The 23,710-nt window shown below is 41.2% G+C and overlaps 1 protein-coding gene across 1 annotated transcript in view; it reads left to right on the forward strand.

Annotated features, from left to right (window-relative positions):
- SCIN (scinderin) overlaps positions 1-23,710 on the forward strand; it is an 87,077-nt gene that overhangs the window by 58,662 nt on the left and 4,705 nt on the right. Inside the window, exons 6-13 of the mRNA XM_055420504.2 lie at positions 953-1,085; positions 1,477-1,565; positions 2,673-2,888; positions 5,043-5,164; positions 12,193-12,283; positions 14,770-14,940; positions 21,883-22,060; positions 22,356-22,477. Of these exons, the coding sequence (XP_055276479.2) occupies positions 953-1,085; positions 1,477-1,565; positions 2,673-2,888; positions 5,043-5,164; positions 12,193-12,283; positions 14,770-14,940; positions 21,883-22,060; positions 22,356-22,477 (1,122 nt within the window). The remainder of the gene's footprint in view (positions 1-952; positions 1,086-1,476; positions 1,566-2,672; positions 2,889-5,042; positions 5,165-12,192; positions 12,284-14,769; positions 14,941-21,882; positions 22,061-22,355; positions 22,478-23,710) is intronic.

The raw sequence follows: 23,710 nt of genomic DNA on the forward strand, positions 1-23,710 counted from the left end.
ATAAACAGTGGAAACAGTGTCAGACTTCATTTTTGGGGGCTCCAAAATCACATTACTTTGCCAACAAAGGTCCATCTAGTCAAGGCTATGGTTTTTCCGGTGGTCATGTATGGATGTGAGAGTTGGACTGTGAAGAAAGCTGATCGCCAAAGAATTGATGCTTTTGAACTGTGGTGTTGGAGAAGACTCTTGAGAGTCCCTTGGACCGCAAGGAGATCCAACCAGTCCATTCTAAAGGAGACCAGTCCTGGGTGTTCATTGGAAGGACTGATGGCTAAAACTGAATGAAACTCCAATACTTTGGCCACCTCATGCTAAGAGTTGACTCACTGGAAAAGACTCTGATGATGGGAGGGATTGGGGGTGGGAGGAGAAGGGGATGACAGAGAATGAGATGGCTGGATGGCATCACCAACTCGATGGACATGAGTTTGAGTGAACTCCAGGAGTTGGTGATGGACAGGGAGGCCTGGCGTGCAGTGATTCATGGGGTCGCAAAGAGTCGGACACGACTGAGCGACTGAACTGAACTGAACTGAATGAGTACAAGGTTATCTATTTCAAAGATTTTTATAAAGACTAAGAAATAATCATGTAAAGTTCATTGTGTGGCGCCTGGTATATGTGAAAACTGAAACAAACTTTATCCATGATTATTATCACTATTATTTTCTGTGTTGAAACGTAGCTTTTTATTAGTAGTACTTTTATCCTAAAGGGCTTTAAGAAAGTCTTTTCCTAGGTATAACTGGGTTCGTGAGGGGTGTTTTTTGGTCTCTGTTTTCTTTGAAATAGCCTTGTTGAGATATAACTTACATATTATATAGTTTATCCATTTAAAGTGTGCAATTTGGTGGTTTTTATTACATGCGCAGAGTTGTGCAGCTGTCACCGTGATCACAGTTTAGAACTCACTGATCATCCTCAAGCAAGCTCATGGTTTCCATGTCAGGTTTCAGATGCCAGTGGCTCCATGAAAGTGAGTGTGGTGGCGGAAGAAAACCCCTTCTCCATGGCGATGCTTCTGTCTGAAGAATGCTTCATTTTGGACCACAGTGCTGCAAAACAGATTTTCGTATGGAAAGGTGAAAAAAAAACAATGCCGTGGCATTGTTGACATACTTCAGATTTATATGTATTTCTTCAGAAAGAGAAATAAAACATCTTTTCTGACTTAAAAGCTTACCTTTCTGCATGGTCTATACAATGCAGACATCAAAACCATATTTTCTTTCTATTTGCCTTATTTACTAGGGATGATGGGGTAAAAGAAAGTCTTTGGGCACTAGAAATAGAATTTTTTATATATTCTATATTATAACATTGTTAAATATATTTAGTATACTAGGAAGTTTTTGCCATTTTTCAGTGTTGTGGTTAAATTATAATTATGTTTAATTTTTGGTGCTCAAGTATCTCTTAATCACGTAATATCTTGCCTCTCTAAAATTCTCTTTCATTTATGTTGCATGTTAGGTAAAGATGCTAATCCCCAGGAGAGAAAGGCTGCCATGAAGACAGCTGAGGAATTCCTAGAGCAAATGAATTATTCTGCGAATACCCAGGTATGTATGGAAATGAACTAGCTAGGAAAAATTTTTTAGATATGGGAGCTCATGACATCACCGCAAAACTCCTGAGCGAATTTGGTTCAAAAAAAACATACACAGAAGTCGTTCTTACCTATGTGCGTGCAATCTTGTGTCCTGTGCTCCTAGAACTCTGTGTGGAGGATGGAATTTTGCAGAAATTGGAGATTAGACTTTCAATTGGACTCTGTGATTAGAATAAAAGCCCATTCACTTCCTGCACAGCCTTTAGGATGGTCAAGCACAGTTGAATTAACTGAGAGCATATATCAATTATTCCCTAGAGCAAGTTGTATAAACATGGACTAAGGCCCAGAAAATACTTGCCTTCATGGAGATTAATTTAGATACTGACTAGTTGCTCTTCTTTTCTGAATCTCCTAGCTTCATCTTTTCTCTTCATTTTTATGTCCTGGCAAAAGTAGCGCAAGAAGATAATTTCTTTCAGGTCACAGACCTCTCATGAACCTAATATAGAGAAACAGTCAAACTTATTTGACTGTAATGGAAACATATGAAATGACTTGATTCTTCTCTCAAACATCCAAATTCATTGGCAATTACTTTAACTATAAGAAAAAAAGCAGGGTTGAATTGTTTTAGCTTCATATTTGATACTTTTCCTTTAGTATTCATATAAGAATTCCAGCGTCTAAGTGTACATTTGTCATCTTTAAAAAACAAAAAAGGATCCTCTTTGCATTTCCTTATTTTTTTCTCCACAACTAGATTATTGTTTCTCCTTGGTCTCTTATTTTTCTGTTTATAATTATTGTTGTTTAGTCACTAGTCGTGTTCGACTATTTGCAGTCCCATGGACTATATCCTGCTAGTCTCTTCTGTCCATGGAATTTCCCAGGCAAAGCTACCGGAGTGGGTTGCCATTCCCTTTTCCAGGGGATCTTCTTGACCCAGAGATCAAACCCATGTCTCCTGCATTGGCAGGCGGATTCTTTACTGCTGAGCCACCAGGGAAGCCCAAACCAGAGCACCTGAACAGGGACATGAACCCTGGACCCTTGGATTAAAAATCTGATGCTCTACCCACTGAGCTAATAATAATAATAATTTTTTACATTTCAGATTCAAGTTCTTCCAGAAGGAGGTGAAACACCAATCTTCAAACAGTTCTTTAAGGACTGGAGAGACAGAGATCAGAGCGATGGCTTCGGGAAGGTGTATGTCACAGAAAAAGTGGCTCAAATAAAACAAATTCCATTTGATGCCTCAAAATTGCACAGTTCTCCACAGATGGCAGCCAAGCATCATATGGTGGATGATGGTTCTGGCAAAGTGGAGGTATTTACATATTTCTGTTTATTTGTTTGTCAAGCCCATTTATGCCAGTTTATGTGGAAATATAACTGCAGGAAGCTACAAATTATAAAATGTGCATTTTAATGATTAATGAAGATGATCCAAGACTGTATATGAAACCAGGGAGTTGAAAGTTGGAAGACAGCGTTGTCTGACCTTCAGTCCTAGTGTGTAGTGTGTTTGCTGAGATTCTAAGAAACTAGGTAATTTGTGTAAGATCACCTAATCACCTTAGAGGCCTCCAAGGAACCCAGCTGTCTCCATCTTGTTTCCTGGTCCAAGCCTGCTTCTGCTCTCAGAACTAGACTTGTCCATATGGGTACATTGTTCCAAAAGCTCCAAGGACCTAAGTTTGTCCTTCCCTTGCTCCTTAGGGACATTCACAAAGGCAAATTGTGTGTTATGTGCAAGATGTTTTTAGAGCATTCAAAATGAACTTGTTGATTATTGCTATTTTTTGACCAAAATTGTTGAAACCCTCCTAAGAATTCTCCCTAACTAAAATCTTTTCATGTTTGGTCTGCCATTGAGTCATCTAATTAAGGGGAAGCATTTAAGATCACTTCTGTTCTAGAGTATGTTGGTGGCTCTCCACAGTCTTCCTGAGAACATCCGTCCTTAGGTGGGCCTCCCAGGCCTTCCATGACTGAGCCTTGCTCTCTGCACCTCAGCCTTCACAGCCTCGAGGGCTCCTCCCCTCCGCCGTCTGGGTGACATTCCCACTCCTGTGCAACTCAGTCAAATGACAAGCTTCATCTCTTCTGCAGAGACTTCTCTCTGCGCTGAAATGACCTTTCTCTGTTCTCAAGCCAGAAGCCATGTTCTTCACAGATTCATCGTAGAAGTACCACAGAGTTGTTCATTTACTTAGAGATTTCTCCTCCCAGACCTCTTGTCGTTCCTTGAGGGAAGGAATTGAATAATCTGTCTCTTCATTCCCAGAGCTTATCACACACTGCTCAGACCAAAGTCTGAGATTTAAGAGATTTAATGTAAGAGATTTAAGAAGGTGTTTTTCCTTTTTTCAAAGACTTGAAATGTGAATCTAAGCTGGGTAGGGGTTATGGGAACTACAAAGGGAGAAGTGCCTCCTGGGGTCACTGTCAGAGGGTTATCAGCTTTGGGGCCTAAGTCTGTGTCCTGCTCAGACATCCTTTTCTGGAGCTCAGCACAGCCAGAGAGCCCCATGGTGGACATGGATCCCCAGCTCCAAATGCGCCCTGGCTGCAATCTCCACATCAGAGCATAGTGTTCTGAGACGTCCTCCCATGCCACCCTGGGAAGATGATGTCCAGGGTTTTCTCTAGGATTTTGGGTTTAGCCAAGCCGTGCTGCCATTGTTCCTCTGGGATGGAAGGAAGGCTGCTTTCTGAAAGCACTGCACTGGTCCGCTCCACTTGCTCATCTTCAATTTCAAAACAGAGGATCTATCCTGAGCCTCCCCAGGACCCAGGCAGGAGGATGTGTGTGCATGCCATGCCTACAGTCTCTCACTCACATGTTACTTTCCCATTTCATTTACAACTCTCATCTCTCCAACTTTTAACCTTTAATTAAAAGTATCTTTAGTTCGTGATGAGGAGGAGGTAACAGAAAATAACTAGTTCTGCCTGCTTCTATCTTAGTCTTATGGCACATTTTGAAAATAGAAGTCATGCAATTTGGCATTTTTATTGTTTAGTCACAATCTGCCACTCTTAACCTGGGGAAAAAGAAACAGTCTCATGCCTTAAAGCACAGGGAAGGAGAAGTTTTAAAAAATTGCCTCCCAACTGATGAAAAATTTGTATAAGTTAAGAGATGTATTTCTGAGCTAAATATTTCGGTTTGTCGTTTAACTAGAGTGTCATGTTATTTTCACTGATCAATCAAATAGGTATTTATTAATCAACAGGCTCATAGCTGAGATAAGTACTATGAAGGGTATAAAAGAAAAGAGTATAAAAGAACTCTAAACACTTAAGAAGTCAATAACCAAACTGACAAAAATTTCTTCCTGTTACTTGATTTGTAACTAGTTAGAAAAGTAAAAGGTTTTTAATGACAGATCTAAACCAAAATGTTTTTTTAAACCTTAGAGAAGTATTATTAGATAAAGAAGATTTTGATTTTGATACACATATTTATTCCTTTTAGATTTGGCGTGTAGAAAACAACGGTAGGGTCGAAATTGACCCAAACTCATATGGTGAATTCTATGGTGGTGACTGCTACATTATACTTTACACTTATCCCAGAGGACAGATTATCTACACGTGGTAAGTTTCCCTTTTTCATAAAATCTCAAGTTCTGTAGAGGCCACATTTTGCTCCAAAGTTAAATTTCATTAAATTCCATGCAATATGGGATAAAATTATCCTATAATTCATCCTAGTGAGCTTTGTATAACATGAATGTAGTATTTTCTTCTAGTATGATGTGTTTTGTAGCTGCTGTCCACGAGCAGTTTAGATAAAACTCATCCTTACTAATTTAGGAGAAAGGTTTTGATAGCTGAAGGGTAGTGTTCTTTTAGTGGATATGTGGTTGAATAACTCCTCTCCTTTGAAAGCTAACAAACACTCCAACTGGCCAGCATCAGGTACCGTGTCTTCTTATTGTTAAAATTCACAGAGGCTCATCCTGATGGGAGTTGCAACATTCCAATGAATCAGATTCTCTAAGGCATATATCTAATTTATGGTTCTATTTCAGACTCTGGAGATCTCAAATTGATGCATCCTTATCCTTTGTCCTCAGGAAATTCATAGCAGTACTAAATAAAAAATGCTGTTGCTTCCATTTCTTATCCATTTCTTTTGCATAATGATTTGAGTTAATTGAAGGTTAAGTTTACTTCCCTGGTAGCTCGGATGGTATAGAATCTGCCTGCAGTGCAGAAACCTGGGTTTGATCTTCAGGTCAGGAAGGTCCCCTGGAGAGGAAAATGGCAACCCACATTACTATTCTTGCCTGGAGAATCCCATGGGCAGAGGAGCCTGGTGGGCTATGGTCCATAGGGTCTCAAAGCATCAGGACATGACTGAGCGACTAACACTTTCACCTTCAAGTTGACTTAGAGTCAGTGCCAGTGGAAATGTCCAACCAAGTAAGTGAAGCACACATAGCATGCTGGACTAGTCCAAATGGACAGGATTCTGCAACGAATCATGTAATGCTGGATTCTCAAACCATTAAGTGAAATCAGATAAAGTGGAATATTTCTGAGAAGCCTGAGATAAAGAAAAGAATTTTCAAAAAAGATATTAAAGTTGAGAGGTATAGGTTGAAGTTGCGAGGATGAAGCAGGATCCTGCCTTTGCCTACGTGGCAGTAGCTGTCTTCAGTGAGGCTGCTCAGTGGACGAGGACTCGGGTATCTGCTGACAGAGTGACTTTTCTCTATGGTGAGTGTCCCACCGGATGACAGAGACATCTGTCCTCACAGTGTGACCACTTCCCCCTTATACTGGCCAGTGCCTTGAGCTTAACCAAGATCAGGAGATGAGATGATTGTTCCCACCCCATGGGTTCTTGGTACCCTGAGGATGGTCTGGAAACCAGGAGTATCAGCGTGACTGGGGAGCTGGTTAGAAATAGAGAATATCAGGCCCCACCTTTGACCTGCTAAAGCGGAACGTGTGTTTTAACAAGTTATCAGGATGATTCAGAATCACCTTAATGATTGACAGGCACGGCCTTAGGCAATGGCTGCAAACACTAGCTGCACATACTAATCCAGATAAGTTTTCCCAAAGTGGAATACCTGGTGCCCTCTTTATACCAAATAAATCAGACCCCCAGTTGGCGGGACTCGAGTTTCTAATGTACACCATGGCATTAATGAGAACCACTGTGTTCAGAGATGTTTCTGACCCCACAGTCGCATCATATCCTGTCAAAGATGAATGTATTTAGCTATTTAGCTCTGTGTTTAAGACGCCATCTTCATAGCAACCAGTTTTTTTGAGCAGCAAGTTTGTGCCAGCAAAAAGCTAGATGTTACCATGTATTATCTCTCTTCCTCACAATCCGGTAATTTTTAAAAGATATAAAAGGAGGAGGGAATCAGAGTAAATAATTTAATGCAAAGTCACAACTCTTGTAACGGGTGAAGCAACATTTCACACCTTGATCTGCAGCTGTCTTTAAGGCCTGCCTGCAGCTATCCCCTGGTAGAAGCTAAGTCCTTATTTTGCAATCTCCTTTTCTAAAATTTTATTTCAGAAAACTATCTGTGCAAAGCATGGCATCTGTAGGGGTAAATTCATTGTAAGTAGGTAATGAATTTACATTACTTACATTCTGAGTAAGCTTTTCTTTTATATTCTGTTTCTTGGTCTTCCTCTAAATTCTTTTTGGTATGTAAAAAATATAGTTAATAATTGTGGCACTTATATCAAACAGGAAAGATTAAATAAGTAATTCAAGAGAATGTTTTGAGGAATTAGCAATTTGCAATCCATATAAATAACTATGTGGATATAGATAAAGCGGATTAAATCAGGTTACAAATTTTGAATGTAAAAGCTATTCTTTAAATCATTTGAAAGTATCCATTGAGCGCTTTCTAAGTGCCAAGCACTGACCTAAATACTAAAGATACAATGGTGGAAAAAACTTTCCCCAAGAATTTATACTTAGAGAAAGATGGTTATCAGCCATTTCAATAAAGTATGAAGGCTTAAGATAAAACCAAGCTGAATGATCTGTGTAGAATTAGGAACAGACACTCAAGCTCACTGCTCACTTATTGGTGAAGGACTCCTAAAGTGACATCTAAGTGGGAGCAGAAATGAGAGTGAGGAAAGCAAGCAAATAGGAAGGTGTTCCTAGCAATGCAAGAAAAAGCGTGCTCTAATCTATTAGTAATGGTGTATGGCACGAGCAAAGTTAGGAAGCAAAAGATAAAACCAGTGAATGAGAAGGAGCCAAGTGATTAGTTGAGCTTCCCTAGTGACTCAGACAGTAAAGAATCTGCCTATAATGCCAGAGACCTGGGTTTGATCCCTGGGTCAGGAAGATCCCTTGGAGGAGGGCATGGCAACCCACTCCAGTATTCTTGCCTGGGAAATCTCATGGACAGAGGACCTGGTGGGCGACAGTCCATGGGGTTGTTTAATAGCACAGATGTTAAAGTTGTCAGTTTGTTGATGTATAGTTTGCAACACTTTGAAAACTTCCATAAGCATAGTTAAGAGGCATTTAGGAAATGCCTCCTGAAGACTAGCTTTAGATTGAACAACTTTCCAGTTTATGTGGTCATTTCACTCATGGGATATGAACAGGTTAAATCCAAGAGGCAGAGTTAAAGGTGACAAATTTGAATGAAATCACTGCTCAATGCACAAATTTGTCTTTTTATTTCTGAAACTACTGATACTCTAAATGACAAGAGAAAACTAATTTCAGCAGTGATCTTTTCTGTGAAATGTAAAGTAACTGAAATTAAACAAACTTTGATCAGTGGTGATGATGAGTCTCTTGAAGCAGTAAATTCCATTTTCATGCAGTATTTATTTTTAATGAGTAACAAGTACCACAGATTTATAAAGAAGAAAGCATATCAAAGTAGACAGCGTCTTTTCTCCCTCTAAGCACAGGATTTCAAAGTTCAAGACAAAGAGCAATTTTCTTATGGTCTTGATTGCAGGGCAGTCACTGACTGCCTGGGTCACAGATCCGTAAAGCAAATTGGTTTGAATCTGTGTGGGTGGCAGCGTGGTCACTTTGACAGGATGAGGAAGAAGGGTTTGAGATAAACAGTGAAATATTTATTGAGAGTGTCACAAGGCAAAAGTTTGGTGAGGGTTTTCAGTATTGCTGATTGAAATACTCCAGGGAAGAAAACAACAGCAAGTAAAATGATGACAAAAGTTTAGTGATGTTGTCTGTTAGCTGGTGTTTTCCTGGAGAAATAAAAAAAGAAAATAAAGAAATATCCAAGAAATCGCCGAGCTAGAGAATAAAGGACAGGTGATAACAGACCCTGCTGTTTCCTCAGCTCTGTGTTACTCCCCACCTGGTGCTTCCAGCGGCTCCCAGAAGTGTTTGCTAGCATGACAGGCTCATGGAAAATTTTAGTTATTTGCATTAAAAGACTATATCTTCATGTGTGCCCTTATCATGGAAAGCATTTTCTGTTTTTTTTAAACATATGTCTGACATAAGTATGCCCTTTTTTTTCACCACACTGTACAGCATTTTCATATCAACCATTTGACTCTGTTGGTTCAATGAACTATTCTGAGATAAATGAGACATGCTTCCTACACGCAGTGCTGTGGGGGATGTGTGTGCATATGTGCCTGTGTGATGTGTATGAGTGTGTGTGTTTGTGTGTGTTGTCCAGCTTGGGAGCCTACTGTTAATCTGGTTCTGGGTATGGAACAGGTAGGTCACTCTCAAACCTTCAGAAGCAAGAATATAATTAATTATCAAAATCCATTTCCAGGGTTGGTATTCTTCCTGCTAACCTGTAGTAATGTAGACATGGGAGGGTTGGCTACAAACAATGCTCAGTGCTTTCCCTGGCTTTTCCCTCCCACAGTCATCAAACGAGCAGATCTCCCAGACGCTGTTGTGTAGGTTAAGCCAGTGTTTGGAGTTAGAGCCACAAGTTATCCTAGAAAGAGAAGTTGCCAATGAACTGAATGAACTGATTTATTGACTCCTATCCGGTCACTGATACTTTAGCTTCTCTTACCATTTTATTCATAATTCCTTTAAAGAATGACCAGAATGACAAAATGGGGGCCTCTCCATTGCCTGTGTGTGTGTGTGTGTGTGTGTGTGTGTGTGTGCGCGCGCGCTCAGTCAATTCATTCGTGTCCAACTCTTTGTGACACTATACACTGCAGCCCGCCAGGCTCCTCTGTCCATGGGAAATCCCTTTAAAGAATGACCAGATAGAACCTGGGATAGAGCCTTCACGCTGAATTTACTAATTAAGAAATGAAAAACCAGAACTATAAAGGTGGCATAGAAATACAAGAAACTATTCTTAAGTAATCTTTTAAAACTTTGAACAGAGTTACAGATTTTACCATTTGTTATAAACTGGTACATATAATTTAATCAGAACCATAAGAAAATCAGTATTGTGTGGATTCTGAAGCACGTTCAACATGTTGTAGGAATAATGTGGACTTTCTTGAGTTTTACACATTCATGGTCTGTATCTCGTGCCTTTGTTGGCTTTCTGTGAGCTGTAGTTTCTGGGAAGTGAGCAGGTCTCAGTCCTGTAACTCTTGTAATCCAGTCATTCGTGTGCCTCCTTCATGTGGATTCAGTATGGCTGTGGTGCTGTTATCCCTCTGATAGGAACTCTAACTCAGTGTAAAGCCCCAAAGGTCTGTTACTTATTTTTATTTTATATTGTACTATATTTTATTTACAGTGTTGTGTTTGTTTCAGGTGTATAGCAAAGTGATACAGTCATATATATATATATATATATATGAATTAACAAAAGCAGTTCCTATCTTTTGATGGGGTGATCATGGTTTATAACATAAATGGCATTATTTTGAGAGAGGGATAACTTAGGTATGGTCTTGGGTTTTTTTTTCTTTTTGCAGCTTGAGGCAGTTGTAAAATAACTTAATGTAGCTTTTTACAACTGTATATTCTATAGTTGTATATTCTATATCGGAGAAGGCAATGGCAAGCCACTCCAGTACCCTTGCCTAGAAAATCCCATGGATGGAGGAGCCTGGTAGGCTGCAGTCCGTGGGGTCGCTAAGAGTCGGACACGACTGAGCAACTTTACTTTCACTTTTCACTTTCACACATTGGAGAAGGAAATGGCAACCCACTCCAGTGTTCTTGCCTGGGGAATCCCAGGGACGGGGGAGCCTGGTGGGCTTTCGTCTATGGGGTCACACAGAGTCGGACACAACTGAAGTGACTTAGCAGCAGCATTCTATAGTATTTGTTCATTTGGTGAAATTTTAACTGTTGATGTTTTTGGCATTGTGCTTTGTACCATTTACAAAAAAGAAAAAAAGAATGACCAGAATTACAAAATGGAGGCCTCTCCATTGCCTGTGTGTGTGTGTGCGTGCACGCAATCTGTTGATTCAATCATGTCCAACTCTTAGTGACACTATAGACTGCCCGCCAGGCTCCTCTGTCCACAGGATTCTCTGGGCAAGAATACTGGAGTGGGTTGCCATGCCCTCCTCCAGGGGATCTTCCTGACCCACAGATTGAACCCACGTCTCCTGCGTCTCCTGCATTGCAGGCGGATTCTTTACCCACTGAGCCACCTGGAACACCCCTCCATTGCCTGTTTCTGATCATTATTTTCTTGACTTTTGTGGGTCCACACAATTGTTACTATGCTCACCAAATAGTCATGGAAAAATAAACTGCCTCTAATATCCAGCCCTGTAGATGTGGCTCATATACTACTCAAATGGATTATTTTCACTGTTGAGATTGTTTTCCAAAATAGGCAGCTCCAACTTGAAATCAGCTAATAAATTAGCTAAGTTATTATGGAGCTAAAAATGGACCCTTGAAATGGAGATTAAACATATCTATGATATGTTGTTCTAAACAATACATAGGATAGATCATGGCTCAATGTTAATACTTTAAAAAACAATAGCTTCTATGGCCTTTTTTATGTCAAAACAGCAAGGTTTCTTCTTGATCTTTCATACTAACTTAAGTTTCTGTTTGAAATGCCTGCCTTCAGTTCAGTTCAGTTCAGTCACTCAGTCGTGTCTGACTCTTTGCAACCCCATGAATCACAGCACACCAGGCCTCCCTGTCCAACACCAACTCCCGGAGTTCACTCAAACTCACATCCATTGAGTCGGTGATGCCATCCAGCCATCTCATTCTCTGTTGTCCCCTTCTCCTCCCGCCCCCAATCCCTTCTAGCATCAGATTCTTTTCCAGTGAGTCAACTCGTCGCGTAAGGTGGCCCAAGTATTGTAGTTTCAGCTTTAGCATCAGTCCTTCTAATGAACACCCAGGACTGATCTCCTTTAGAATGGACTGGTTGGATCTCCTTGCAGTCCAAGGGACTCTCAAGAGTCTTCTCCAGCACCACAGTTCAAAAGCATCAATTCTTCAGCGATCAGCTTTCTTCACAGTCCAACTCTCACATCCATACATGACCATGGGAAAAACCATAGCCTTGACTAGACGGACCTTTGTTGGCAAAGTAATGTCTCTGCTTTTTAATATACTATCTAGATTGGTCATAACTTTCCTTCCAGGGAGTAAGCGTCTTTTAATTAGAAGATCTTAAAACTTAAATATAAGCTAATTTGTTTTACTTTGGTTCCTCCAGGCAAGGAGCAAATGCCACACGGGATGAGCTGACCACCTCTGCATTCCTGACTGTTCAGTTGGATAGATCCCTTGGGGGACAGGCTGTGCAGGTTGGGATGTTTTTACCCCCTAAACTCATACAAGTTTTGCAAGCCCAATGTCTCATTAAAACCCTTCTCCCACGTCAGGATGCAGATTTGACACTTTCTAAATATTTCCTTTTTTTCATTTAAGAATTTAAATATTCCTACTCTCATGCCGTACTTGTTCTCTCAGATTCTGCAAAAGAGGGAACAAACAAATTTTTAAAAATAGAAACAAAAATAAGCTATTAACAAATTTAGAGCCCCAAAGAATCTTTCCTTTAGAATCATATTAGATCAATGGCAGCCACCTGTTACTAAGTATTAAAACCATTCTACCTGAGTTATCACTTCCAGCTGATCACTTTCCAGTTTTCAAATCTTTATATATTTTCAGATCTTTATAAATCAAATCTCTATCTAAATTATTACCTGATTCAAAGGTAATAATTAATTAAAAAAGTAAGTCCAATACTTTAGTGCATAATATGTAAGATATGGAGGTCCAATCTTATCTTCTAGCTGGTTTTCTTTCCGTCTTGGTTTTTAGTTCCTAAATAAAGCAAGTTAGACTTAAATTTAAAGATGCATATTAACTTTTAAAAATAAACTAACGTTTCTAATTGTCAGTTAACAAGTTAACAAGATTATTGAATTCTTTAAATACACTTAACTCCCTGTGAACTTCCCCATGAACTGTTTATTACATTCATTTCCTGAATGAAATATGTCTAAGAACTGACATCATCTACGTCATTTAATTAACCTTTCAACTATTCTTACCAAATCACACAAAACTTTGAAGATATGCACTGTGCCTTATAAATTCTAATATTTCAGAGTTTACTAATATTTCAGAGTTTACTAATATTTAATACACCCAATGAATGAATTTATTGTCAGCCATTTGAACCCTGAATTAACAATGAAAACGTAATGCCTCATTTTACCACTAGATGGCAGAGGTTTACAATAAATAAAATCGCTGTTTTAAACATTCCTACATGCTGTTTGTTTATAACAGTATACTGTTTGTTATAAACTGTTTGTTTTAAACATTCCTTCATACAGTGCTGAAAAATTTTCAGTTTACCTTTCTCTCTTTCTCTGTCTTTGGCCTTGCTGTGTCGCTTGCAGGATCTTAGTTCCCTGATCAGGGATCGAACCTGAACTCCCTGCAGTGGAAGCACAGTCCTAAGCATGAACTGCCAGGGAATTCCCCTTTTTCTGTCTTGCTTTCATTCACAGTGGAGAATGGGTTTCAATCAGTAGCCCTCTTTCTCTCAATTTGCCAGCTGAGGTTTTCTCAATGGTATGGGAAATGCTAAGCCAACAACAGTTTTAGGTACTCTTAGCTAACCTTGCCCCAGCACAGTTTCATAATTGGCTGCTTGCTTATTTAAATAAATGTCTGCTAACTGAAGGTTATCTGTGGAGTTACTTGCACCACTCCCTAGGCCTCCCCATGATGGTGTGTACTTCAGCATTCTTATTCACTTGGTTTCTTAGAAAAAAACAGACCAGGGTAGGGGAGATGGTTCAATTTTTGCAAAAGGCAAGGTAATTGAAAAAAATAGAAAAAAAGGAAAAGAAAATAATAATAACTTACTGAGAATCTAAAAAAAAGAAAAGAAAAAAATAGACTGACACAGAATTTGAACTCTTCATGTAAATAAATGCATCAATACTTTATGCAAAAAATAGGAAATTCATGTCTAATCCAGTATCTGACTGTTAAACTAATAGATGAAATTAAGTCATTTACCATTTATTTTCTTCAATTTCCTTATCCTGACAAATGATTATATTAAGTAAATCTACTATTACCATTTCCATAGGTAAGTTAAAAAATAAAAGTCTATTCTGTTTATTTTGCCAGCATTTGTTGTTTTCGATTGAAATCTTTATTCACTCCTAGATTACGATGGTGGCTCAGATGGTAAAGAATCTGCCTGCAATGCAGGAGACCTGGGTTCGATCCCTGGGTTGGGAAGATCCCTTGGAGAAGGGAATGGCAACCCGCTCCAGTATTCTTGCTGAAGAATCCCATGGGTAGAGGAGCCAGGCGGGCTGTAGTCCATGGGGTCACACAGAGTCAGACAGGACGAGCGACTAGCACTTGCACACATGTGTCCATCTACATCTCCAAGTGGGGAAAACAACGAAGTGCTCATCTTTGTCATCTTTTATAAAAATTACTCTTTTTTTTACATCTTTGTGCTAAGATGTGAGTGGTGCAGTGTGGAAGCAGAAAGCTATGCAATGTGGCATTGTACCTACCTCCCCCAGCCCCAGTGTTCTGTATCTGGAATAACGAATGGTTCCTAAGTCAGCAAGGAAGCTGTGCTTGATTATTATTAACCTATATTTTCTGTTAATCATCGTTCCTCCTGCACTTGACTTTTTATTTACTTTTAATTTTTTTTTCGAAAAGAAAAATAAGGATGTCTTTGGAAATGCAGGCTTCTTTCATTGCCCTCTTTATTGCATTTCTTTATCCCCTCTGCCCCCAGATTCGAGTCTCCCAAGGCAAAGAACCTGCTCACCTGCTGAGTTTGTTCAAAGACAAACCACTCATTATTTACAAGAATGGAACATCAAAGAAAGAAGGTCAGGCGCCGGCGCCCCCTACACGCCTCTTTCAAGTCCGAAGAAACCTGGCTTCGATCACCAGAATTGTGGAGGTAATGTCACGCAGTCAGTAAAACCTGCCCTGCTCATGGACTTCCCAGTGGACCTGAGCCATCAGCCAATATTAGTCTTTAAAAAAAAATGGCAAGTAAACCAATTTCATTGCTGTAACTTACCCAGTTTTCACCGTTAAAAATACTAAAAGCAGGAGAATCAAGTAAAAAGTAAAAAAGTTAATCAGATAACAGGCCTCTCATATTTTTCAGCCACACTGTAACAAAACAAATGGGTTTAAGAATAATAGAGAGAGGACACTCTGATGTTTGATAGAAACCGACACAGTACTGTAAAGCAATTATCCTTTAGTTAAAAATAAGTTTAATATATACAAAAAAGAAGGATGTAACAAATCAAGTTGTTGAAGGCATGAGACAGCTTAAGCTCTGTCTTGCAAGGCCTGGGGGAAGATAGATCACGGGTGATGGTCCGGTGACCACACTGGGGAAGTTGAAAGAGAAGGCCCTTATTTGCACAAATGTAAAGAACACGGAAAGCAAGCTTTGCCCCACTGGGCGAGAGTCATCATTGAGCTGGCCGAACGAGCTGCCTCTGAGTGGCAGCTGTGAAAGAAGTCAAGCCCCAGATCGCGGTGTCAGGCCCCCAGCCCGCCAGGGATGGAGCAGGCCAGTGGGCCCAGGGTTTTAAATGGCTGAGTACTTTGACTTCAAGGAGGATTCTTTACAGTTCCTCACCCCATCACCTCAGTCATCACTGAAACCCAGGTCTCCTAACTGCCCTGCACTCTCTGTGTGTCTGCAAACCTGGACTGCTCTGCCATGTTGTTCGGATGAGCCTTAAAAGCAGGTGGGTCACAGCATCCCTCCGCTGGAACCTCTCCTCTAAGCCGCCCCTTGCTTGTTCTGTGTTCTGAGGTCACAGAGGCCCATACAGCCCTCTCGAGTGGAAGCTGTGTTTTTCCCCGATGCCGGCTGGCCAGGGATAGGACAGTGGGCACCCCTCCTTGCTCAGTTTTGCCCCGTTGACTCCGTTCCTTCTTATCCGTTTCCCTCCTTCATCCCTTTTCTGTCTGCTGAGCCAAGAGTCCTACTCTCTTATTCTTTAATGGCTTTCTTGTCTCACTATCTCCATCGCGGCTCCTCTCATCTAGCAGTCTTATCTTGACCCCACTTCAGCTTGTGGTCCTGTACCAGACCTTGTCCTGGGTGATAACTTTAGCACCTCAAGCATCTAATATGTGACAAGTGTCTCCTGTCCTTTAGCCCCCATTTCTTCCAGCAGTTCTCCAGTCTCATGGCTGAATCCATGAACCCTCTCCACCCATCACATCCCCCAACGTCTCCAACATCCCAGTTCTCTATTTTAATGGATTCTGAGTTCACAGAGAATTTAAAAATAATCCCACAAGATTTACCTTATCTACATGCGTGCGTGCTAAGTTGCTTCAGTCGTGTCCGACTCTTTGTGACTCTATGGATTGTAGCTTGCCAGGCTCCTCTGTCCATGGATTATCCAGGCAAGGATACTGGAGGGGGTTGCCATGCCCTCTGACCCAGGGATCAAACCCACATCTCTTATGTCTCCTGCATTGGCAGGTGATCTTTACCACTGGAGCCACATGGGAAGCCTGATTACCTTATCTGCTCTCCTCCAATATCACCAGCTTGTCTGCATCTGTATATGGAATTCTCCTTCTTGCCTATTTTATGAAATCAATTTAAGTTGTTAATTTATTGATAGCTAACAGGGAGGCCTGGCGTGCTGTGATTCATGGGGTCGCAAAGAGTCGGACACGACTGAGCGACTGAACTGAACAATTAATAAATATTTTATAATAGTAATTTACATGTAAACACTAAAGTACACATTAATATTGATATATTGCTATGCATACATTAATAAAATAATAATGTTTGTATAAACTAATATACTGGTAAATAAATGGCTATATATTTATTACATAAATAAAATGACTCCTGTCTCTCAGCTCAAAGTCCATCTGCCCCCATTCCCCACCACTACTTCTGTCCTGGGTCCCCTGTCCTGGGGCTTTCCGAGGACTTCCCTGGATTTCTCTGTCCGATGCTATCATCCTAATTCTAGTTCATCATTCTTGCAGGCAGTCATCTCCTTTCTCTTCATATCACTGATTTATTCTTCTCCCCTGGATTACTTACTCTGCAGCACAAACATGCCTTTAAGACACTTTCATCCTTTCTTTAAAAACTCTCTTGACTCTGACCCTCCTGGCTACCACATCCCTGAGAGTACATCCTTGAGAGTACAGATCCTCAGAAGAGTCATCTTCGCCCCCTCACTGTCCCTGCTGTGCCAAGCCTCCTCTATCAAAAGCCACTCCACTCAGCCATCCCTTCCCGCCACACCATCCACATGGGGTTTATCTAGTTTGCCAATGACCTGCCTTTTGCCATCAAAATTCTCTTCTCTGATGCTATTGTTTTCAACCTCTTTGTAGCATTTGACTCAGTTGCTCTTTTCTGTCTTAAACACTATTTTTTAACTAGGCTTCTGAAACCTCACACTTACCAGGATTTCTTCCACACTTGAGGGTCACCCTTCTGAAGGTTGTTTTCACTCCCACCCAGTTGCTGAATTCTCCCCCTCTGCTTGTCCTCAAAGCTCCTGAGCTCTCCAGGGCTGTCTTGGCCTTCTTTAGAGTGATCTGGTTTAGTCATATAATTTAAATGCCATTCTGTATCAACTCATCCATGACATTCTGTGCATAGATTCTCATGTGTTCAATTGTGACTGATTTTTTAATCTGTCAAATTGAAAGTGAAGTTTTCATCTCCAGGCCTTCTTAGCTGATTTCAGAGGCCAGAGTCAAGGAGAATCGTAACAGTCCTGGTCTCTTCCCAGTGGACACTTCTTTATGAAGCATCGTGAGCTGCTTGTGATGAAGATTCTTTCTTTTCTTGCAGCCTCTCAAACTAACCTTTGCATTCCTAGCCTCTCTGAAATGCACCGGCCGAAACGCTTTTGATAAGGCTTTCTGTTTTCATCTCCTGGGAGGCTAAAACTTTCTAAGGTTCTTTTGTGGAGCTCCTACCCCGACCTCACACTAGTCTGGGCATGGGCCTCTTATCACCTGCCTCTCCGTCTTCCATGCTCTTGCCTCGATACCAGCAAGGAGACATTTGGCTTCCCAGGTGGTGCAGTTGGTAAGGAGCTTGTCTGCCTGTACAGGAGGTGCAAGAGACGCAGGTTCGTTCCCTGGGTCAGGAAGATCCCCTGGAGGAGAATGTGGGGATCCTATCCAGTATTCTTACCTGGAAGATTCCCTGGACAGAGGAGCCTGGTGGGCCTACAGTCCATGGCGTCAAAAAGAATTGGACATGCCTGAGTGACTGAAAACACACACACACACAAGGAGTCATTTGGGTTAGCAATTGGGAGTCACAATTCCTATCAGTTTTCATCATCACATCTGAGGGATTCCTTCGAGCTTGGTCCATGGGGCCAACTTCTTACTGAAGGAGGATGATAACCATTCCCCTGAATGTGACCAACACCTGGGGCACATCTTCAAATCTTCCAGCAGTGCTCACTTGCTCCTCCGGTGCCGTCTCTGGGGACAGGGGCCTGATGAACCTGGGCGAGACCAGCTTTCCACACGCTGATGCTTTCCTCTGGCCACTCCGCACAGTTGGTCAAACGGCATCACATGCTGCTTCCCGAAGGGCTCTCTGCACTCGGCCTCAGGACACCACACTCTGGAATTCCTCCTCACTCATGGCCTCCCTATCACAGTCTTGTTTCCTCCTCCTTCTTCATCTCCCTGCTAGCACACGTCACATGGAGTTCTATGGAAAGTCACACACACAGTCACGGTCACACACTCCTGTGTCCAGAGGGCCTCAGACCAGTGCAGAGACACACGATGACAAGCTTACAGACACAAGCCCATCCTAGGACCTCAGGCTCCCTCCCAAGCCTGAGACTCTGCTCATGCCTTGTTGCTGCTCTGAGGCTCCACCTTAAGGCTCACCCTCAGGCTGGAGTCTGGTCTCAGCCAGGCCTCTCTCACTGGCTCTGGGCCACAGGGACCAGAACTGCACTCATGTGGCTCATCCCAGACGGTGTCCACGACATCTCGGTTAAAAGGAAGGGGGTTTGTCAGTGCTATGCTTTCCAGTTCAGTTCAGTTCAGTCGCTCAGTCATGTCCGACTCTTTGCGAACCCATGAATCGCAGCATGCCAGGCCTCCCCGTCCATCACCAACTCCTGGAGTTCACTCAAACTCATGTCCACAGAGTCGGTGATGCCATCCAGCCATCTCATTCTCTGTCGTTCCCTTCTCCTCTTGGCCCAAACCCTCCCAGCATCAGAGTCTTTTCCAGTGAGTCAACTCGTCACGTGAGGTGGCCAAAGTATTGGAGTTGCAGCTTTAATATCAGTCCTTCCAAAGAACACCCAGGACTGATCTCCTTTAGAATGGATTGGTTGGATCTCCTTGCAGGCCAAGGGACTCTCAAGAGTCTTCTCCAGCACCACAGTTCAAAAGCATCAATTCTTCGGCACTCAGCTTTCTTCACAGTCCAACTCTCACATCCATACATGATTACTGGAAAAACCATAGTCTTGACTAGACGGACCTTGGTTGGCAAAGTAATGTCTCTGCTTTTTAATATGCTATCTAGGTTGGTCATATGCTTTTAATGCCTTCTAAATATCCTTTTATAATCTGAGCTATAATTTATCTGAGCCTGGAGAAGCTTTTAGTCAATCTCTGTTACAGTCTTTTCTTACATTAAATCTCAATCCCTGTTTTATGATTTTTAGATGTCCCCTTGATTATTTGACAAACCTCTTCAGTAGGGGAGAGAAAACCTGAACATTGTGCTTTATTGTGTCATTTGGGAATATTACATCCTCTTTCCAAATATCAGTTATAGGCCATCATCCTTTTTGCGGTCTCTTTGAATATTATCCTTGTTATGTATCACTTAAATTTGCCTCATTTTATTCTCAGAGGATTATTCAGGCAGGTGAGCCTTACAGTGACCCAGCAATATATGCTCCTGTTCTAATGTTTCTAACCCCCTAGCGGTTACCTAGTGGTACCTAGGTGAGTTCACTTCAGTCGCTCAGTCATGTCCAACTCTTTGCAACCCCATGGACTGCAGCATGCCAGGTTTCCCTGTCCATCACCAGCTCCAGGATCTTACTCAAACTCATGTCCATCGAGTTGGTGATGCCATCCTACCACCTCATCCTCTGTTATCCTCTTCTCCTCCTGCCTTCAATCTTTCCCAGCATCAGGGTCTTTTCAGATGAGTCAGTTCTTCCCATCAGGTGACCAAAGTATTGGAGTTTCAGCTTCAGCCTCAGTCTTTCCAATGAATATTCAGGACTGATTTCCTTTAGGATGGACTGGTTGGATCTCCTTGCAATCCAAGGGACTCTCAAGAGTCTTCTCCAACACCACAGTTCAAAAGCATCAATTCTTCAGTGCTCAGCTTTCTTTATAGTCCAACTCTCACATCTGTGCATGACTACTGGAAAAACCATAGCTTTGACTCGACGGACCTTTGTTGGCAAAGTAATATCTCTGCTTTTTAATATGCTGTCTAGGATGGTCATGGCTTTTCTTCCAAGGAGCAAACGTCTTTTAATTTCATGGCTGCAGTCACCATCCGCAGTGATTTTGGAGCCCAGAAAAATAAAGTTTCTCAGTGTTTGCATTGTTTCCCCCTCTATTTGCCATGAAGTGATGGGATGCCATGATCTTCGTTTTCTGAATGTTGAGCTTTAAGCCAACCTTTTCACTCTCCTCTTTCACTTTCATCAAGAAGCTCTTCAGTTCTTCACTTTCTGCCATAAGGGTAGTGTCATCTGCATATCTGAGGTTATTGATATTTCTCCTGGCAGTCTTGATTCCAGCTTGTGCTTCTTCCAGTCCAGTGTTTCTCATGATGTACTCTTCAAATAAGTTAAATAAACACGGTGACAGTATACAGCCTTGACATACTCCTTTTCCTATTTGGAACCAGTCTGTTGTTCCATGTCCAGTTCTAACTGTTCCTTCCTGACCTGCGTACAGATTTCTTAAGAGGCAAGTCCGATGGTCTGGTATTCCTGTGTTTCAGAATTTTCCACAGTTTATTGTGATCCACACAGTAAAAGACTTTGGCGTAGTCAATAAAGCAGAAGTAGATGGTTTTCTGAAACTCTTGCTTTTTCAATGATCCAGTGGATGTTGGCAATTTTATCTCTGGTTCCTCTGCCTTTTCTAAATCCAGCTTGAACATGTGAAAGTTCACAGTTTATGTACTATTGAAACATGGCTCTGAGAATGTTTTTGTACCTAGACAGCATATTAAAAGCCAGAGACATCACTTTGCCAACAGAGGTCTATCTTGTCAAAGCTATGGTTTTTCCAGTAGTCATATATGGATGTGAGAGATGGACTACAAAGAAGGTTGAGCGCTGAAGAATTGATGCTTTTGAACTGTGGTGTTGGAGAAGACTCTTGAGAGTCCCTTGGACAGCAAGGAGATCAAAGCAGTCAATCCTAAAGGAAATCAGTCCTGAGTATTCATTGGAAGGACTGATGCTGAAGCTGAAGCTCCAATACTTGGCCACCTGATGTGAAGAGCTGAATCATTGGAAAAGACCCTGATGCTGGGAAAGATTGAAGGCAGGAGGAGGAAGGGACAACAGAGGGTGAGATGGTTGGATGGCATCACCACCTCAATGGACATGAATTTAAGCAAGCTCCCAGAGATAGTGAATGACAGGGAAGGCTGGTGTGCTGCAGCCCATGGAGTTGTAAAGAGTTGGACACAACTTAGCAACTGAAAAACAATAACAAGTGGTGTCCTAGTGCCCCCTGAATTAATTCCTGGATCAGAACAGAAGTCTGTAGGTAGTTTGGCAGCAGCACAGCTTCTTGGGCATGTTTACTGAGGGACCAGCAATGAATTTAAATCGTGTTATTTTTCTTCATACTCTAGGTAGATGTTGATGCAAATTCGTTGAATTCCAATGATGTTTTTGTCCTGAAACTGCGACAAAATAATGGCTACATCTGGGTAGGAAAAGGTGCCACACAGGAGGAGGAGAAAGGAGCAGAATACGTGGCAAGTGTCCTCAAATGCAAAACTGCAATGATTCAGGAGGGCGAGGAACCAGGTGTGTATAGGTGGCGCCAAGGACTCCAGCCAGAACTTATATTTGGTGTACTTGCTCATCATGTAATTTATCTTTTTTATAAATAGGAACTTTGTAATGGTTATAGGGCATTAAGAACCCATTTACTAGCTTCAAGAATGGGTGATGGTACCTGCTCTATTTGTGTAACCTCTCCTGCTGTATTTAAGTAACTTAACAATGAACTTGACGTGAGATGCAATTATTTGTTACTGAAAAGCAATACCGATCATATGCTCCTGAAAATGCATAGGTTAACTCAGTGTGTTTTCCACAGAGGAATTTTGGAATTCCCTTGGAGGGAAAAAAGACTACCAGACCTCTCCTCTGCTAGAATCCCAGGCTGAAGACCATCCACCTCGGCTTTACGGCTGCTCCAACAAAACTGGAAGATTCATTGTAAGTGTCCTGAGAAACCACGGGGTTGAACCGAACAGTAGGGGGAAGGAAAGAGAGGCATTCTGATACTGCTCTGGTTCTTTCCAGTGACATTCCTACTCCAATTCTCAGTTTTGGTTTACTTGCAAACCACGAATGACAATCTTTGCTCCACGCAGGGTTGATTTAAGAGCCAGTGATAATGGATAGGAAAGCATAGGAATACTGTAATGTACCATGTAAATCAAGCGGCTCTTAAAAATATCAGCTACTTTGCACCTGTGTCAGCGCGTGGTTGTTGCTGTATGCATATGCACATGGTTGGATTTGTTAATTTAATAATTTGACACTTTCGGTGGGCAGCAACAGTGGTTCCTCTGATCAAACTACGTAAAATTTTACACTTGAGTTTCCCAGGGGAGTAAAAAGTCTCACCATGTTGATGGAATGAAAAACATTATGGAAATATTATGATCATTGAGCAAAATCACAGAACTCTACACACACCTGCAAGTGAGCTGAAATCAGCAGGAATATTTTATGTCACAGTCACATTCACAAGCTTTGAATTCTAGGCAATTCGAAATAAAAATATCAGTGTACAAGAGTGATTTTCTATGGGTCTCTGAAATATCCTGGGCTTAGCCCCTCATCTCAGTTTAATCACAAAAATTCTGCTTTCTCCATTTGACATACTAGGCTTTTGTGTAAATTTTTCATTTAAGGAACAGATTCTTTGCTGATAAAATTTGATCTAAAGATTTGGTCACCATGTCTTGGTAAATATAAGCTTAACTGTTGAACACACACATGAAAATTAATATTTTCCCAGGTACATTGCATGTTTGAAATAAAATGCTTTGAAGAAGAAACTGCTCATATGTGAAACACACTTGAAGCTTACAAGTGACTTGACCTAAAGATTAAAGATTTAAATGGTGAATTGTGATAAATATTAGGTTGTTAGGCACCACAGTTGTTCATCTGCTTTGCAGGAAATCCCTGTATTTTATAAATTCATCGTCAGGAAAATCTGTTTACTCTTTTGATTGTTATTTGATATCGCATCCAAATAACATCTTTTTCAGTGTGAGCCTTTCTAATTTCTTGAGAGTATTATTTGCTAATATTGCCATAAATATCATGCTTGTTTCCAATGAAGATATATTTTACAAAAATGAATATGCAAATATATACTTACAAACATAATTCCTAGGCTTTTTTCTTAGGTTTAAAAAAATCTATTAGTTTTCG

Source organism: Moschus berezovskii, chromosome 3, assembly GCF_049115385.1.
Source record: "Moschus berezovskii isolate FMDL1 chromosome 3, NW_MosBer_1.0, whole genome shotgun sequence".
Taxonomy (NCBI): domain Eukaryota; kingdom Metazoa; phylum Chordata; class Mammalia; order Artiodactyla; family Moschidae; genus Moschus; species Moschus berezovskii.